The sequence below is a fragment of the Apostichopus japonicus genome, chromosome 18 (genome assembly GCF_037975245.1).
Source record: "Apostichopus japonicus isolate 1M-3 chromosome 18, ASM3797524v1, whole genome shotgun sequence".
Classification (NCBI taxonomy): domain Eukaryota; kingdom Metazoa; phylum Echinodermata; class Holothuroidea; order Aspidochirotida; family Stichopodidae; genus Apostichopus; species Apostichopus japonicus.
Genome location: NC_092578.1, coordinates 3,101,700 through 3,120,684, shown reverse-complemented (window position 1 = coordinate 3,120,684; position 18,985 = coordinate 3,101,700). Strand labels below are relative to the sequence as shown.

At 38.3% G+C, this 18,985-nt stretch overlaps 1 protein-coding gene and 1 non-coding gene across 2 annotated transcripts in view; one reads left to right on the top strand and one right to left on the bottom strand.

Annotated features, from left to right (window-relative positions):
* The window catches only part of LOC139958766 (uncharacterized), an 89,684-nt gene continuing 70,699 nt past the window's right edge, over positions 1–18,985 (bottom strand). Inside the window, 18 exon segments of the mRNA XM_071956096.1 lie at positions 1–2,336; positions 2,959–3,098; positions 4,249–4,551; positions 4,941–5,179; positions 5,741–5,956; positions 6,510–6,692; positions 7,352–7,478; positions 8,080–8,243; positions 8,822–8,995; positions 9,307–9,516; positions 10,167–10,451; positions 11,690–11,911; positions 12,142–12,292; positions 14,420–14,440; positions 16,048–16,270; positions 17,316–17,511; positions 17,997–18,167; positions 18,534–18,746. Coding sequence (XP_071812197.1) covers positions 2,290–2,336; positions 2,959–3,098; positions 4,249–4,551; positions 4,941–5,179; positions 5,741–5,956; positions 6,510–6,692; positions 7,352–7,478; positions 8,080–8,243; positions 8,822–8,995; positions 9,307–9,516; positions 10,167–10,451; positions 11,690–11,911; positions 12,142–12,292; positions 14,420–14,440; positions 16,048–16,270; positions 17,316–17,511; positions 17,997–18,167; positions 18,534–18,746 — 3,285 coding nt within the window. The 3' untranslated portion in view covers positions 1–2,289.
* On the top strand, positions 18,354–18,425 carry Trnah-aug (transfer RNA histidin (anticodon AUG)). The gene has a single exon. It is a non-coding gene; the product is annotated as a tRNA-His (tRNA).

Sequence of the window (18,985 nt, the reverse complement as noted above, 5' to 3'; positions counted from 1 at the left end):
TAAGTTGAAATCATTTTATTTTACAATTTTCACATAAACACAAGAAATTTGTTACATTAGTTTCAAAGACACACACACACACACGTGCTTAAAAATAAAATCTCTTACAGTTGAACAGAATATTGCCCATTAATAGTTTAAAATGTTACAATACAACACAAATATTTTGTTACCTTATAAAAGAGGAGATACGAAATAGGAACATTTCAGAAACTTTGGTTATTTAAATCAAACTGGCAGTCCGTTGGGAGAAACTGAAAGAAGAAGTTATCGGGGAAGAGGTACAGCTAATGAAACCCTTCGTTAAGACAACTAATGAAACCCTTCGTTAAGTATTTATGTGGTGACAACAGGGATACTGACACAGGTTTGAGATCAGGGGGGTGAACAATGCTACCTCCCCCTCCCCACTCACAACACCCCTACCATCCCCCTCCCCACCACCCTACCCTAGAGTGGGGGATCCTGGATAACAGATTCAAGGGAAGGTTCTTTCAACTTGTCTATACAGACACTATCATGGCATGTAGCAAATAACAGAAATTTAATGCAAAATATTGAATAACTAGCAAAGTTAATTGAAATTTTATCAGAGTTTCTATCAAAATAATTAAATTTATTTGTCCATATGTGAGAGAAAAATACTGACAATTGTGTTAACTGCAAAGATTTTTTCTCACTCCTACATTACCAAGGTTTTTCAGACACGAACTTAGGCAGTTTGGAGGCAAAGTCAGTCTTGAAATTAAAAACAGCTTAGGTTGTATTTTTTTCCATACCTTATAGTGAGCTGGCAATGCTCAAGCCTCCATAAAATGTGTGTTTTATTTTTAAAGTTTTTCAGGTATCTTTTCAGAACATTATGAAAATAATAAATAAAATGAATTGTGGTTTGTGACCATTGCCATTAAAATAATTTTCCTTAAACTTTAAATGGATTGTAAGACAGATTTTGGATAACATGCTGAAACAGTCCGGGACTAGATTAAGGGCAAAACATTATTACCTCAAAATCATGCCATAAAATGTTGGGAACAAAAATTACAAAATTTTCCAAGAAAATGGGATTATCGTGAATAGAGAGAGCAAGATAGTTTGGAACAGAAAGAGGATGCTGTAACTGAAAATTATGTGAAACTGAAAATTTTCATTCTTGGATGAGTTTCTTTAATTTAGCGGAGTATTAATAATAAATACTGTTTGTATATCACAGGGATAGTCCAGTGTTAGACAACTTTAACATTTATATGGAAGATGAAAAAAATTCTTTATAAATGCTGAAAACCCCCATTCACATATTTCATATCTCAGCCAGGGCTGGAGCCATGAAGATGGGAACTGGACCACTATGTTTTACTATGCTCTGTTATTATTATATGTGTTTGGAATTAGGGAATTAAGGTCCCCATTTTACCATTGAAAAGTTCTACTGGTAGATACTCCAAATTTTCAAATCTTTCACAATATTATCAGGTTAAATTCAATGTACAACATTTACAGAAGAACAACTTTAGCATTAAACTGACGAAAATACAGTGCATTTTTTTCCAAAATAGTTCTGAAAAATGTCTGCACTGGACTTTCTATTTTTCCTTAAATTTGTTGTTCTATTTTTCATTCCATTTGTGGGGAAAGGAAAAGGAAAAGTGAACAGATCGTGAGTTGAAAGGCAACATGGTCTTAAATCAAGGCAAGAATAACTATGCACCATTGTGACATCACTCATGAATACACAACAAATATGCAAACTCAATGAATTCCTACATGAATATTTATTAGCATTTTTTTCCATTCAGCTAGCTTCAGAGGCAGCAGATTTCAAGGACAGGGGGAAATTGGACGTGCGTAGACGATCTTATTTTTCATCTCGGATTGAATCTGTATAACATGTTAATCACACAAACACTTACCTCCCTACCTGAATATGCAGAGTATATGCAGTGAATACCATATTCATAAGACATGAATATTCATACAAACAATTATGCACATTTAGCTTTCTCGTATTACAGCCATTATCGTTACAAGTCTACCGATCATTAGCAATAATTGATAATCAATTTTGGTCGTTAATATGAAATGACAAAATACAAGACTGTAAATTGAGTCTTTATGATTTTGTTTAAGATTTCTGTAGTATTTGGTTTTTAGTTAACCAACCTCTCTCTCCTAATGTGTGACCCCTCATGACCTCATGTATGACCCCTGGATGACCTCTTGAAGGGTTATTGTGATTCACTGCTGTCTTTCATCTGCTGAATATTCATCGAGCCAATGTCTTCAAAGTTATCATCTCTGCTGAGAGGGAGGTTGTCTCCTCTTTCCGTTCTGGTCACCTGTCAAAATAAAGACCAGAAAAATAAAAAGCTCATTGTGGTGACTCGGGGCTATCAATAAGATAAACCAGGAGTAAAATATCTAATGGAATTAAAAAACAAAACAATTTTATTCCTCTTACTCCCAACCATTCATCCTGTCCTCCACTTACAACCCTCCTGTTGCCTGACTCCCCCACCCCCACTACTTCCCTGATGAAGAGTCTTGTAAGTGACTTATCTCTCTTAGTGCTACCACCCATCCTGTCCCCCACTTACAACCCTCCCTTCCCCCACCTCCCCTTCTTCCCCGATAAAGTCCTGTAAGAGACTTATCTCTCTTTTAGTAATACTGCCCATCTTGTCTCAAATTAACATCCTTCCTTTTCTTACCTTCTCCTTCTTACCCCACCCCCCCTCTCCCCCACCAAACATTTGCTCCCTAATGGTTATTTCTTGAGGGCTATACCCCTCTGATACTCCTAATGGTCCCTACATCCCCTCTTCTACCCCCCTCCACCTTGCTCTCTGATGGTTATTCTTGGGGGTTATTCCCCTCTGACACTCCTCCTGGTCCCTACATCCCCCACCCCTCATCCCCCCACCTTTGTTCTCTGATGTTTATTCTTTGTAATTTCCATACCTCTCCTACTACCACTGCCTATCCTCTCCTGCAGGTTTTCCAGTTTTCGGATGTACTTTGATAGTGAGACCTCTGGATCCTCCATTGGGTCCTGTGGTGACATACTCAATCGTTCTCTGGCTCTGGAATGTGAGCTGCTCCTGTAAAGATCAAATTTATTATATATTATTTTACCAAATTTATTTTACCAAATTTATATAGCGTTCATTTCATGCTTAAGCATGTTCAAGAGCGCTTTACAATGACAACAAAATGACAAAACCCTTAATATATGAATATGAAGAATAAAATTGACACAGCTTAAATATTAATATAAAAAATATAAATATATATATATAAATGAAGGAATAATTTTAAAAATAATATAGATTTACAGTGAAATTCCTAAAAAGAAAAAAAGTGAGATTTAAGTAAATTTAAGTAACAAAATGACAAAATCCCTTAAAATATGAATACGAAAAATAAAATGGACACAGCTTGAAAATTAATATAAAAATATATAGTCTCTCGGTTCCAACTATCTCCAAAGAGAAGAAATCGCAACCTTGCATTGGTTCGTCTGAACCCGACTGTAACCCGTTTAGTAATCACACGTAAAATGTCACAGTGAGTCATAAACTCACGGCTGTATGAAGCTTCCTGTACCAATTAGTTCCGTCATAAACGTTTAGTGAAAGAAAATCAAATTGTCTATATTATGATTTCCTAACCAATATACACTAAGGTTTTATGGCTAGTACTGATAGCAACCTCTATTGTGCCATCTGAATATTGGTCGATTTAAACTGATTATAGGACACTTTTAATGCTCTGTATATAACTATTTTTACATTGCTAATGGCTATAACACTTGATGATTCCAAAAGTTGGCCCACAGCTCATGACTTCAAGCATGGACACCAAAACGTAGACCCAGGGAGCTCAATGTCCCTTAAAACTAGTGGCATGTCCTGGTTTACTTTTATCATTGTCTTTATTCTAACTTCCTCACCTATATGACTTATGATGGTTTATAGTACAGTTACTGGTACCAACGGGCAATCCATTACCACCCGCTGGGACCACAGTGTTCCTTATAGCTGGTGGCATGTCCTGACTAACTCTTAATGACATATGTCATTGTTTGTAGTCTAACTCCCTTCCCCTACATGACTCAAGACAACCATAGATAGTGGCACCAACAGACACCTCATTACCACCCCTTGGCTGGGACCACCATGTACCTTAGCTGTCATGTCTGGGGTAAACTTTAAAAGAACATAAAATGAATCACATTTCTACATTCCTTACCTATACGACTGGGGGCTAATATAGTTACTGGCACCATTGAGCACTCCGTTACTACTCCCTGAGACTACCCTGTCCCTTACAGGTGGTGATCCCATGCTGGTACCCCCAAGTCTGGAATTAATCCTCCCCGGGGAGCGGTACAGTGGAGGTGCCAACGTGGTGGTCCCTGGGGTGCTGGAATGACGGACTGGTGGAAGACTTGGAGGGTAGCTTGGAACGGAGTGATGAGTTGGCAATGACTGAGGGGTGGAATGGTTACTGGTGCCACAGGCTCGCTGCCACTTCTTCTTCAGGTACTTCAGTCTGAAAGTCAAAATAAAAGCACCATGTTGCAATATTAACTCTCTTTTTCTTTTTTTTATAGTTTTTATGATTTCTGAAGAAACTTTTGAGGATACAGCAGTCTTAGGTCTAAGGTACTGTGGCATCTGACAGGTACCACCAATTCCTCACCCCCCCCCTTCCCCTCCCCTCCCAACAGCAAAGAAATGGTTGCACAAGAATTGGTACCAACTAAGGCCTGGATAGCTCAGTTGTTAAAGTTTGGGGTTTGTATTCTGTTCTAACCAAACTTTCTTTGGCTCTTTTCCAACAAAACCAAATATTGTGATGTATTTTATTTTGTGAAACAAGTTGGCCACAAAGCTTTTTTACTCTTCAATAGCGGATTTACTGGTTTCCCCGTTCCTTACCTAGATATGGCGATGCAGACCCTCACCGCGCTGCGGAACTTTGTGAAAGCTTTGCTCCTTCTGTTGGTCTGCTCCATGTTAGCTGGATTAGGGTAGCCACCCATCTTAGCGATCAGGGCAAGCGAGGCCTCCTCCGTGTCCTGGAAGCCCCCCAGCAGCAACAGCAGGTACTTCTTCTGATAAATCAGAGATTTGCGGAAACTCTCCGCTCGGAGGTACTTCCCATAGAGCCTCTGGAACTGTCGGTAGAGATGGAATGTAGCAAAGAAAAATGAAAATTTGCATTTTACTGTTAAACAATTTCTTTCTTCACGGTCAAGTCTACTCATACCACGGTTTTACAAGCAAAATCAGCTACATTAATTTCTCTTACCACGGTCTTTACTTCAAGCAAAACCAGTTAAGTTCTCATACCATGGTCTTTACTACAAGCAAAACCAGCTACTTTAAGTACTCCTACCACAGTTTTTATTACAAGCAAAACCAGTTAAGTTCTCATACCATGGTCTTTACTACAAGCAAAACTAGCTACTTTAAGTTCTTATACCACAGTCTTTATTACAAGCAAAACCAGCTACTTTAAGTACTCTTACCACAGTTTTTATTACAAGCAAAACCAGTTAAGTTCTCATACCATGGTCTTTAGTAAAAGCAAAACCAGCTACTTTAAGTACTCCTGCCACGGTTTTTATTATAAGCAAAACCAGCTACTTTAAGACATGCGAGAAATAGAGAAAAGACAAAAATAAAAGACATGCGGGTGTGGCCATGTCTTAACAGGAAGAATGGACGGTAACTACCTTCTGCTGTTGGTGTTCGGGGATATCACCGTTGCTTAGTAACAGTTCCACGTCGCTCTCCCTGTTGGCAGCATTTTGCTCTAATTCAAGCTTCAGACGGATAATCTCACGCTCTGCCTGACGCAAAGCATTCTGGGTCGAGAGCCTCTCCCTCTCCCAGGACGATATCTCCTCAGCAAAGAGTGAATCAAGATCTCGACGGGTCCCTCTTGGAGACTGGTGGCAATAAGAACAGACCAATGAATTGCAGGAAGGTAGATATGACATTTATGTATATATATATATATATATACTTTTAAAACACATTCATGACTTGCTTTAATTACAGTAGAGTTTAGGATTCTTTACAGCCTCAATTAGGGCTGTAGTAATGATAAAACACATCTATTCCCTGCCTTGTCTCAAAGGGGCTTTAGGGACGCTTTGCACTGTTGAATTAAAAACAGTAGTGGTGCCCAGCATTTCTCAAACTGGAGGGGATAGGGTGAGGGGGAGGGAGAATGAGGGATATATTAGTAGATTTTCAAATTAATTACATGCCATTGGTGTTAGAATGCAACATCGGTGAATCGTAAGGAATGCACTGTGTAGCATACTAAAAAAATTGTCCAAAATGTGTTTTTTTTCATGATCAAAATGACATGTTTGCTGCCACTCGTATAGCATCCATTTCAGAAGTAGGGGAAAGGGTGGATCCACCCTTGTAAAGTACATTTAAAAGACATTCCATCAAAACCACTTTTTATCATCACATCCTGTGATATCTTACCGAAGAGGTCTGGTGAAGCTGTCTCTGTTTCAGGGTCCACAGTTGTTCCTCCAGCTGTGAGAGCTGTCTCCTCATCTCTGACTTCTCGTCACTCAGTTTGGAGATGTAGTTACTCAGCTCGGCATTCTGGTTAAGAAGACGAGTGTTGAGGCGAGCCTTGGACGCGGGGACACCAGTACTGGTCTGAAAAATCAAAGGGTGACAAGGAATAAAATCAATAACCTAAAATACAAATATCTAAAACCTTGATATGTTCAGGAAACTAAAATAAACACTAGTAGGTAATTTACTGCTCATTAAATATTATTTACACTCATAATTTTCTGCTGAAAAATTCCTTCTTAAGAAAAAATAAATAAATAAATAAATCAAGAGAGTTCCCTGATAGAAACCACAAGCAAATCTTATAAATTTATATTTTAATCCATTTGAGCTCAAATTCTCCAAATTTGCTGCATTATATAACGGTCACATTTCTTACAAAGTACTGTTTACAAACAACTACATCCCTCTGCTTTGCTCCAGAGCGATCCTTTCCCTCTTTTACGTTCATCATTAAAATATTACCCAAAATGCATTATCTTTAGTCTGCGGTTCCCATTCAGCAATTCACTCTCCCCCCCTCCCCTTACACCTGGACCCATTCCATTGAACTTACCTTCTCCCTCATTACATTAATCATTGAAATATTACCCACAAATACATCGTATTACAATCGTACAAATACAAATACCATCGTAACTTTCCACAAATATTACCCACATTATTTTTAGTCTGCGGGTCCCCATTCAGCCACTACACTCTACCCCCTTTCCCTTACACCTGGACCCATTCCATTTTACCTCGACTTGTAGCACCAGGGCTCCATGGATTTGTTTCAATTCTGCGGTGGCTTCTTGTAAGTTTCTCTCCAATGTGTGAATTTCTTGGGCAGTACTCGACGACGAGTCGGCTACTGTTTGATTCATTCTAAAAATAATATCAGAAAGAGAAGCAAAACATGTTATCAACAAAACTTCACTCGATGAGATATAACCACCCGTGGTTCATATTTATCTTAATTCTCGTTATAGAATTAGTTCAATAAAACTACCAGGACTGGCCTCAAACAGAAAGTTTAAAAACTAAAAAATGGTAAAAAAAGTTCTCAATGTAATAACTGAAAAGAAATCAACAAATACATCATAGCATATCCCAGTTTTGATTATGGTTGTCACCAACAAAAATAACTATCAATAAAGTTTTGAATTTAGTTTAACCTTAGTTCAAGTGTATTAGCTAAAAACAGTTCGTTACAATTGAAGACGCATATTTCATTATCCCTTGTGTTGCCCCTGACCTTTGACCTATCAATACTGATAACTACATCACTGCAGAAACGAAGTCAATTTTTGTATTGCCAAACTACTAAAATGCTTGCTTTCTGTTTTTGAGCACTCTGCAGAGTGGATATGTAGGCATTTCAAGTCATTTTCATATAGTTATAAACCCACAAATTATGAGACATCCAACGACCTAGCAAATACAGAAAACAATCTTTCCGCTAGGAGAGTAGCAGCCTAGCATTCACCTTCTTAGAAGACCAAGGCCCTCATGTTCCTTGACGGCGATCAGCTGTAACCTTTGACGGATGGCCTCTAACTGCTCTTTCAGGAGGTGATACCGTGACCTTTGACCTGATGGACCAGCTTCCTTTCCAGCTGGGCTATGTCGTTCTAGACTTTTCTGTAATTCCTGCGATACAGCAAAACGAATGGAATACTTGTTATTTGTTTTGAGTTGCTTTGTGTTTTCTTTGATTTCTTTGTGTTTTCTGTGTTTTTCTTTGTTTTCTTTGGTTTCTTTGTGTTTTCGATACAGCTATAGAAATTTTTCTCATCCGTTATAACTTATGCATAGGAAGGGGCAGGTACATGTTAACTAAAAATTATAATTATAAAGAAGAAGAAAAAAAGAAAATGTAAATAGCGACTGCATGTCAAATTTCCTTGTGGATCTTCTCATCTGATGTAGATCCCTCCTTTCAAGGAAGCCAACAGGTTGAGTAAATTCTTGCCAGGGTAAACCCAATGTTAACTAAGCACACATAAGATGCTGGATCCAACAAACAAACAAAGTATGAAGTAAGCTATACATTTGGAGTTATCTTGTATTTCACAAAGTTTTTCAAATTTTGATCTCTGTTGACACTGCAGAAAATAAATCAGAAATCGTAAAAGGCAGATCACTATTAATCCGTTTACTTCATATCCTGACATTATGACATTCAACCCCGAACAGCAAAGAGCAAATAAAAAAAAAGCGACTGTTACCATCTCAAGCTCTCGCTGCATCTCCACATCTTCTTCGTTCTCATATTTCTGTTTATCCTGCAACCTCTGTAACTCCTCCAGGGTTTGTTGGGCGTGGTTCTTCCAGTCCTCAACTTGCTCCTCCAGCGATCTTATCTTCTGTTGGTCAAGCTGATGTTCCAGTTCCAAGTCATGCTGTAAATGGATATATATACGATCAAGTTTGTCAAGATGCATCCAGTTTGGAAAACGAGCAAAGCAGTTTTTTCTTCCTTTTGTCTCTTTGGTTACAAGGCAAATACGGAGAGTCTAAAGATTGAACTTATCTTCTCACCCATCCCCACCCTAATGTCCTCTCCCTTCCCCTCCCCTTCCCCTCTCCCTTCCCCTCTCTTTCCCCCTCTCCCTTCCCCTCCCCCTTCCCTTTCCCTCCCCTTCCTCACTCCTCTTAAGTACCACCACTTCCCCTATCGCTCAAATCCTCGTCAATTCTCTCCTTTTTTTACCTGTTTTTGTCGTTCCATCTCTCTTTCTCTGTCTCTCTCCAGTTGTTTTCTCTTCTCGTTCTCACGTTCTCGTTCTCTCTGGCCGACTTTGTCCTTGTCTGTCTCTGCCTGGCTCTCTAGACTCTGGTGCAGCCGTTCCTTGTCTGCTTTCAGCCTGGCGGCCTTTTCCTGTTCGCTAATCAGCTGCCTTTCCACTTCCTCAAGCTTATTCTGACGAAACGGAGATTGAATTAAACAAAGAGAAAACGACGTTAATTTACTGGTGTGACACAGTATTAGGTAGCACTACTAGATAAATTTAGTACCACTATAATGCAGATGCTTTAAACAGAATCAGACTGTGTCATAATCGAGGCCTTGGAATTTAGCATCAAACATTTTCTGCTAAAATCTTCATTGATAGTCATTCTTAGGCTAATGCAATTTTCAGTAAATTCTGATGCAATGAATGGTTTGGTCCTTATTTTGGAGAGGTAAATACTAACTCCAGTTCTACCTGTTTAAACTTTTCATCATTTATGTAAGTCTACAAGTGTGTCTCAGCAGAAAGATCTGGCCATTATCAAAAATGCCAACTCTCCATAGTTTTTTAGTTTTTACATTTTTTTTTTTAGTTTTGTTATTTGACTGACATAACCTGTTTTGTCTTAGGAGATTAACACTCTGTTCATAGCTCCAAAGGAGTAATATTAAACTTGAAAATGTTAAAATATTAAAATGTTAAAATATTAAATAAAAAAAAATAAAGAAAAATTAAAAAATTAAAATGTTAAAATATTAAACTTAAAAAGTATCCAAAACCGCAACAAGAAAAAAATTGTGAAGGTTCATGAATTACAAAATGTTTCAGAGATTGATACCTCGACCGCGTCCAGGGAGCTCTTCATCTGTCTGGATGCCGCCCTCTCTCTGGATACCACCTCTTTATGCTGCGCTCTCTCTGTCTCTAGGACTCCCTCTTTTCTACGAATCGAGTTCTCCAGCTGTTTGATCTGTCCCTGTATATCAATCACCTCAGCTTGAGATGTATCTAGCTTGGCTTGGAGTTCTGCGATCAGTGTCTTCTCCTGGAGCGACGTGTCAGCGTTCTTCTGCCTCTCCTGCTCCATGGTAGCTTGCAGTTGCGCATTCAGTACTTGTTCTTTCTGCAGATGAAATGGCAAAGCGGGTTAAAGGGTGTGAAGACTGGCACAAAAAGAAACTTCACATGCCGGTAATCTGACCTAGTTTCGAATGAGGTGTAACAGAAGTGTTAGACAACACCATCGGTCACAGAAAATACACACACAGCTTGCTACCGTCTGTAGTTAGACACTAGTGTACAGTCTATACATACAGCTACGGTCAATACCCACAACACAGTGTACATAGCAGCGATGGACATCTCAGGTCTAGATAAAAGATAACAAGGTATCACGTTTCATTACTGTCTGCATTTTGTAGCGACAAGCAGAAAACTTCACTTGCAAGCAACGGAAAGTTAACTTTTTCAGAGCGCGGCACGCAGTTTGGGGCGAGTCTTCAATGCCTTTAAACTAAGAAATCAGAGTCAAGTCTCCAGACCGGTATCTAATCACTCTTTGGATGGTTTGACGAAGTTTGTCTTATAATTCGCAAAGATTCCGAGGATACGAAGCAAATCTGTGAGCTTAGACTGTTATCATTTTTATTAAGTATACAGCTTTAACTATAAGAGGTTTTGTAATTGCTACCAATAAATGTAACACTTAAACATTTCCTAAATTTGATCAATAAGTATTTTGACAAAAAAAGGAGTTGACTGATAATTTTGTCCAAGGCTTGACATTACCATGATTCTTCACTTACTAAGCATGAGGTTTTAACTTTATTTTTTGAAATTTTTAAATCATAAATTCCAATATATGGTGTGAAGAAGACTCTCTTTACTATGAGCCAAAATACCAAACAAGCTGACTAAATGTATTTTAATTTATGATGTTAACAGAAGGAACCAGGTGAATAAAATCTCAATGGTTCGGCCGGTAGGAATGTCTCATGATTTTATCACAATCCAGACCGACATGTGGTTGGACTAATGCTGAATTTTCAGCCATTTTAATAACATCAGATTTATTCCTGACACTTAATAAGTTACTATTATGTCTGTCTTGGACTTGACCAAGTCATTTCCATATCATAACTGCTTGTAATATAGTGGACAGTTTACAGGTTCTACCCTACCAATTCCTCCCTCCCCACCCTCCCTTGACCTCCCCCATTCTCCCTTGACACCCCCTCCCTTTATGGCCAATATCCTTTGTTAACACTACATGTTAGAGACTACAGTTTAAGATAGTGACTAGTTGCTAAGTGCCCCCAATGATACAATGGGTTTTGTTGCTATGTTCTATATATATATTACCTGTAGTGCTGTCTTCAGTTCCTGGCACCTTGTCCTTTCAACATCTATGGCTGTCTTTAATTCGGTGAATTTAGCCTTCTCATGTTGCACTTCGCTGACCGTCTCTGACCTGATGGCTTCTAGTTCTCTGGAGAGAGCGTTGGATCTCAGAGCTTCTTTTTCCGCAGTCTTCTCTGCATCTACCAGTTTATTCTTTTCTTGCTGTAGTTCCCGATGAAGCTCCTGATCATGAGAGAAGAATGGTAATGGAAAAAGATAACTTTCATTAACAGGTTTCACTCAGTCATACAACAAAACTGACCAGTATCCTAGTTTAAACTCACCTATGCAAGAACACAGTCATACAACAAACTAATAAGTATCCTACTTATAATTCCTGTGAAAGAATCAAGCCCTCCAGATTACTACTAAAGTAGAACCCCCTTAGAGAATAGATGAGAATGAATGCTAACCTTTATAATCTGTTGCTCTCTATTTCTTGCATGTTGCACCCTACGATTCTCTGTTTCGTATGCATCGTTCAAGCTTCGAGAGGCCTTCTTCTCTTCGGAGAGGGTGACGTTGAGACTTCTATTGTGACTTCTCTCAGCTTCAAATGCAGCTCTGGGAATCAATGGGAATCACACAGGTCAAATAACACATTAAACATGAAATACATTTTACGATTTGTCAAAATTTATATCAATCAGATACAAAATCTGAATTACTATGTCTCCAATGACCATTCAATGCATAGGGAAAGTGGTTGTGTTTAATGCAACAACAACAATGCAATCAGCAAACTGGCATACACAGTATCTTATCGTCTGCACCTTATTACACAGAGAGTGGAGAGGAAAATGTTTTTCTGTAATCTTTTCGACTGGAGCAAGATTTATAAAGGTTCTAAATGCACTGTGCTTGTCCGTACGCAATTTTTAAAACTGGTTAACAACAAACATGTTTTTTACTTCTTACATCACATCTTGTGACACATTTTTCCAATTTTCCAACTTACCTACAAGCAGCCCTCAATTGTGATGGGTTATTATTACTCCTCAAAATACAAGTCATATTTTCTTTGGAGAAGGCAAGGGAGAAAAAAATGAATACGAGATGGGGGCTGGAACTCTCACAGATAGTCAACTCCCATGTTAGTTAAAGAATAATAAGTTCATGCAGCTGCATACTGCAATGGTAAAGTTTTCTTCTCAGATCTTCAGTTTTTCTCCAAAAAAATATGGATGACCTCTTAACCTCATAGGTTAGTAGTTTCATACCTTTCACATAAAACATCTCCATGATTTATATCCACATGTTAGTGTGTCCAAGGAGATATTTTCAGCAAAATGTAAAAATCAATCAACAGTTATTTCACCAACTTTGACAATCAACTCTTTACTATTATGTTCAGACTATGGCAACTGTAGTTAATTCAGGAGAAACACCGTAAATTTCCTTATTATCGTCTAAACTTCTAAAAACAAACAAATTTCTACAAAAAAAAACCTCTTGCTTCTGTTCATATGGTGGTATAATCAATTTGAATAATCTTTCGCAGTGATCAATTGTCAATAAGTGATCTCTACAAATGCAGCAAAATGAATTCAGAACAGAATTTCCAAAATAAATGCTGTACTATAAACAAGGTTTATGCTATAAATCTTATCATGCACGTTTTTAATGTGTTAGTATGGCTAGACTAGGTTAGATAGATATCTAAAAACCATTTCAAAACTACATCACAAAATAAAACTCATATCTTCCAACTGAATACGCAAAGAAACACCATTTTATGGTATTTATGGATGATAGCGGCCGATGGACAGAATGTGAACTAAATATGGATCCATTTTATTGACTTATTTCTATAAATAATAAATACCAAAAAGTAAGAGAAAAATGTTAAAGCAATTAGTAATGTGATAAATGCTACCATGTGTCCAACTACTTGATTATATCTGTAAGATTTAAGATGAAGGATTGTCTTCCGATGGAATGTTTTTTGTTTTGTTTTCTACTTTTTTTTGGTTCATCCAGCTTTATAATGGTGGTATGATGTTCTATTTTCTCCACATAATACCACATCTGCTTTAAACGTTAAATTCAAACTGCTTCTTTTTGCTGGTCTGCTTGGAACACTGGAACCGTATCTTTTGGTGACACTTTTTTTTTGATGGAGTGTTAGCTCAGTGGTTAACTCCGGTGCCCTCCAATCATAAGGTCCCCGGTTGGAGTCACTCCAAGATTAATTGTAGATCGTCCAGTTACAGAGTTTTTGACAATTGACAATTCATAATCATGGACGTTAAATATGAATAAAAGAGACTGACTTCAGTCAGCTTGCGGCTTTGATAAGCCAATGATGGCTTCTTCACAAGTTCCTGCCTGCAGGAGGATCTAAAATACATACTTTACTACACTAGTTTTTCTGATAGAAGGCAAGAAAACTTGCAGCGTTAGCTTTTCAGTGTACGGTGGTGGTATTGTTGCCAATTTAATGAAAATAACTCAAATTAAATTAGAAATAAAATTTAAAAAATTAGAATCATGCCAAAATAATAATGAGTCAGTAAAAATCCCTTTAATTTTTACAAAATAAAACGGATGCTTCTGCTAAAGTTCGGGTAAAAGAAGAAAGGCAATAAAGAAAACAAAAACTGCTGCGAACTTGAAAAGGAAAAAAAAAGAAATTATGACAACGGAAAATACATCCATGCTTTGAATGATATGCACACAGAGGCAACTTACAGTGCAGTGTCGGCCAAAATTCTGTTTTAAGGGTTGGAAGAGAAAATGGGTACACAAATGCCACATCAAAATACATAACAACAAAAACAAGACAAAAAAATAGACTGCTGGTCAAAAGCAAAACAAGGAAACAACTCATTTTCGAGGAAGCTATTATTTTAGAGAGACCAAGATGAAGAGAAGGAGACCTAACAGATTTACCTGTTGGGTCGATCAAATGGAATATTAACACCCAGTTTGGACAATTTTTTTCTATACTGTAGTGTTATGTCCCGCTTCAGAGCACTTGTATTGTCGGTACGAGCAGTATGAATATCATGTTTCGATCAGATCAAGGCTAGGAACTGTTTGTACTGACAATACCAGTGCTTTGAGAGCATGATATTGTAGTACAGTTTAGAAAGGTATTAGCATTAGGAAATTGTCCCAACTGGCTGAATATTAAGCAGAAAATGATGAATATTCATTTTGAAGTAGGGAGAATTAAAACTTATGCAACTTTATGACAGCAAGCGGGTGGGACTTTGAATGCTGCTGATGCAGTGTGACAAATTATTAACAAATTAACTTCTTCTATCTCTTGCCACTTTCAGATGGATTCAATATGGCGGTTGCAAACATATGACATTTTGATCATGTGAATGGGACATGAGACGAAACTAAATTTATGCATATTGATGTTGCAAAGAAGAAAAATTCTTTATTCCATGACAGTAAAGATGAATGCTGCATGATCTCAAATTTATTCCCTATCTGTCACTCTTTTCTTTAAAGATGGACTAAAATATTGTAAATTTCTTTAGCAAGCATATGAAATTTTGATCACTTGAATGGAGCAAAGTAGGAAAAAACACATAATTTAATTTGTGAATATTCATATTGAAAGGGAAATGAAGGTCTGATATTACATGACAGCTAGAGTGGGCTTTGATGAAAACTGCTTTGACTGAGGAGAACTATGGTACAAATTCGGCTTGTATAAAATCTCTCTCTTTCTCCACCTTTTTCGCAAAGGATATGCAAGGAGGCGATTTCTTACAAATAAGCAACGGGAGGTGCATATTTGTTGGACACCCGATGGTCATAAATATTTCATAACCTATTAACATATCTTGAAATGGATAGTAGTAAATATGGTCATGAATATTCATTGACTACCTTGGTCAAGCTTTGATAGAGATAAGAAACATAAACATGCAATATTAACATCAAATATGAAGAAGGCATATTTGTTACAAACTGCAAACAATGAGGAAAGCTCAAAAGGCAACAACAGGAATGGTTCCATTAAAAGTCAATATCTCCTGAAGAAATGATGAATGGTTTCTCTTTATCATTACCAGAAAGTTTCTACAAATTTGATCTTTTCGAATAAATCATACTGGTAGGACCCTTAATAGTTACAGGATGTTGAAGTGTCCTTTTTGCAATATGAAAAAAAAGTATAAAGGGAAACATCTCATCCCCTTCCCCCTCATTACCTCATCAGCTCGATAACATACACAAGAAAAAACAAGCAAAAAAGCAGATAGTTTTGAGGTCATGACAGTAACAGTGCTTCCCTACAAGACTTTCAGGTGTGGCAAAGTATCTGTTCCATCACTTAATTAATTAATTCATATACTTACGTGACATCGGCAAGTCTCGACTCCACTGCTTCCCGATCCCCGATCTGTTTATCGATCTTGGTCAAGAGGTCGCTGAGCTCTTCCTGTAGCTCCTCCTCGTGACCTTTGACCTTCTGTAAAGCTTCTGATAGCTGCTCTCCCTTCTCTTTCTCCAGAACGAGAGACGTTCGCAGATCCTCCACCAAGATCCTCTCCTGACGATACTTGTGTTCCATTGTCTCCACTGTGTGAGAGACATTTCATAATAATAATAATAATAATTAACAGTTCTTATATAGCGCAACTAACAATAAAGTCTCGCCGCGCTGTACTTAACCCTGGTCATTGGTAACTTGTAACACCTACACACCAAAGTGTGCACAATTCAAACAATCTGTCCTGGGGCACCACAGCCACGTGTCCCCTGGGGGACTTCCCATAGGGTGCAGCCACAAACCGGCAAACGCAACTATATTTACAAGACCCCTCGCAAGTCCCCATTTAAACACCTGGGTGAAGAGAGGCAATGGAGATAAAGTGCCTTGCCCAAGGACACAACGCAATGATCTGGCCAGTGGTTGAACCTGTAATCCTTAGATCACAAGTCCACTGCCTAAACCACTTGACCACAATGCCCTCCCTTTCATAGGAAGATAAAAATTTGAAGTTCCGATGATTAGCAAATCCACCGAGAGTATAAACGACTACAAGCAACTCGGCTGATTCTGACAGCCTCTTGAGCTCCTATCTTCTTCAGTGAACACATCTAAATTATTCTGTATCAGTAAAGATACCAACACAGCTCCTATATTCATCACTTTATGATGCCAATCCATTCACATGAAAAAGTATTGAGAGTATGAAAAAGTATTGAAAGTATGAAAAGTATTGAAAGTATGAAAGTGAAAAAGTATGAAAGTATTGTGCATCAAAATATTATATTTATAATAGTGTAAAACAGTATCTTAGAATATCAAGAACATAAAAAACTCATAACTCATATTAGGGCTGTAAGAATAAATTGGCAAGAGTGTAAAGTTGTAAACCTCACAACAGTATCAATATAAGAAGTGAGTATATGTTGTATAAACTACAACAATATCAACAAAAGAAGACTCTCAAATCCATACAGGTTAAAAAGCAATATGAACATCATAAGATCGTAAAATATATAACAATTTCAATATAAGAACTGTGTAAGATTCAGCGGATCTGGTTGAAAGTGAGGACGCTCTTTGGATGCTAGCGGTCAGTGGTGTGACCTTTGACATTTCGTGGGTCAGACTCACATTGTCGTTTCAGCTGCCGTTCTCTCTTGTTGCTCTGTTCCTCCAGGGCCTTCAGTTGTTGGGTCAGTCTCTGCCGAGATCGCTGCAGCTCTTCCTGCAAGGCATTGTTTTGACTGAACAGGTCTCGGCTCTCTCCGAGTATCGAGGACCTGTCCGCACCGTAGATCTGCTCCACCGCTGACTTGTGAAAGTTCTCCTGGGAATGATGAAAGAAACGGGACGTTAACGAACTAATCAATGCAATAGTAAACAGTATGAAGATGAAAGAAATGGGAAGAATCAGGAACATCAATCAGGGAAAGCCCATCTCAGACAGGCAGTTAAGGGCATACGTACAAATATTATAATAAAGATATTTATAGCAATCTCTAGAGGTTAGTGTGGAGAACTTGCAAACAACCCATCTTATCGGTGAATGGCACACGTAAATTTCATCCATTTGAAAAGTAAAGTGAGAATAAATTGGAAGAAGTTTTATCTTTGGAGGCAACTTTGTGTTAATTTTTTACAGATTCCCTGCTCTTCATGCTTCCTTACTAAATCCAGAAAGATTTCTTCCTCAATTCTAATTTATTCATCTACCCCTACCCTCTTCTCCCATCTCTATTCTCATTTATTAATATCTATCATCTTCTTTTCCTACCTACACCATCTCCTCTCACTAACATCTTTTAAGTTTACCTGTTCTCTTATCCTCCTCTGTAGCAGTTGTACGTCAGTTATATTCTGGTCTCCGCTCATAGCTACGTTGGTGGATAGCTCTGCCCTCAGAGCCTCCCTCTCACATTGGAAGACCTGTTGTATCGTGAGCAGTAACTCGCCCCTCCAATCGGCATCGTCTTGGTTGAGATCCTGGTAAATGAAATGAAACAGCGGCTCATGAACATCCCAACCAGGACCGATGAAGCCACATCCCAACTACGACTGATGAAACTACATCCCAACCAGGACCGATGAAACCACATCCTCTTTAAAACTACACACCCTAAATCTATCCTATCATATATATATATATATATCTTGTTAGACATACAATCAGCGTCCATAGCCTAGTGGTTAGGGTGTCCGCATATGTAGCGGGAGGCCAGGGTTCGAATCCCGGTGGAGGCTGGAAGTTTTTGAGTCTCAGTCAAAACTCTGGCTACCAACTGACCTCCTTGATATATAAAGAACAAATATACAACAATTTTTAAGTAGAGGCAATGTTGTTGAACTGACCCTTTGGCTGCCACTGAGCTGGGTTACGAGGTCCTTGAGGGATTGGATAGCATCCAGGAGGGCCCTCTTCTCATTCTCCCAGGCCTCCTGGAGAGAGCCCACATCGAGGCCCCTCTGGAGGGGAGTCCTGGGCATTGTCTGGTCATGTAAGTACCTTAGCTCTGACAGAGACAAAAGTGATAATCCTTCGCCCTTTATTCTGGACAGGATAGTCTATTATGGAAATTGCAACCAGAGAGAGAGAGAGAGAGAAAAAGATTTGATTAGACTGACAGAATAATAAACGTTTTCTAAATCATTTGCATATTCATAGGCTGGGTGCAAGTTCTTCTTGGACGATTCCAAAAAATGCATTTGTCTGGTTCCTAGCAGTTGCTTCAGAGCAAAGTGAACAAAACTTACCACACATAACCAAAACGGGTTGATATTTCAATTCAAAACTACCATAATCA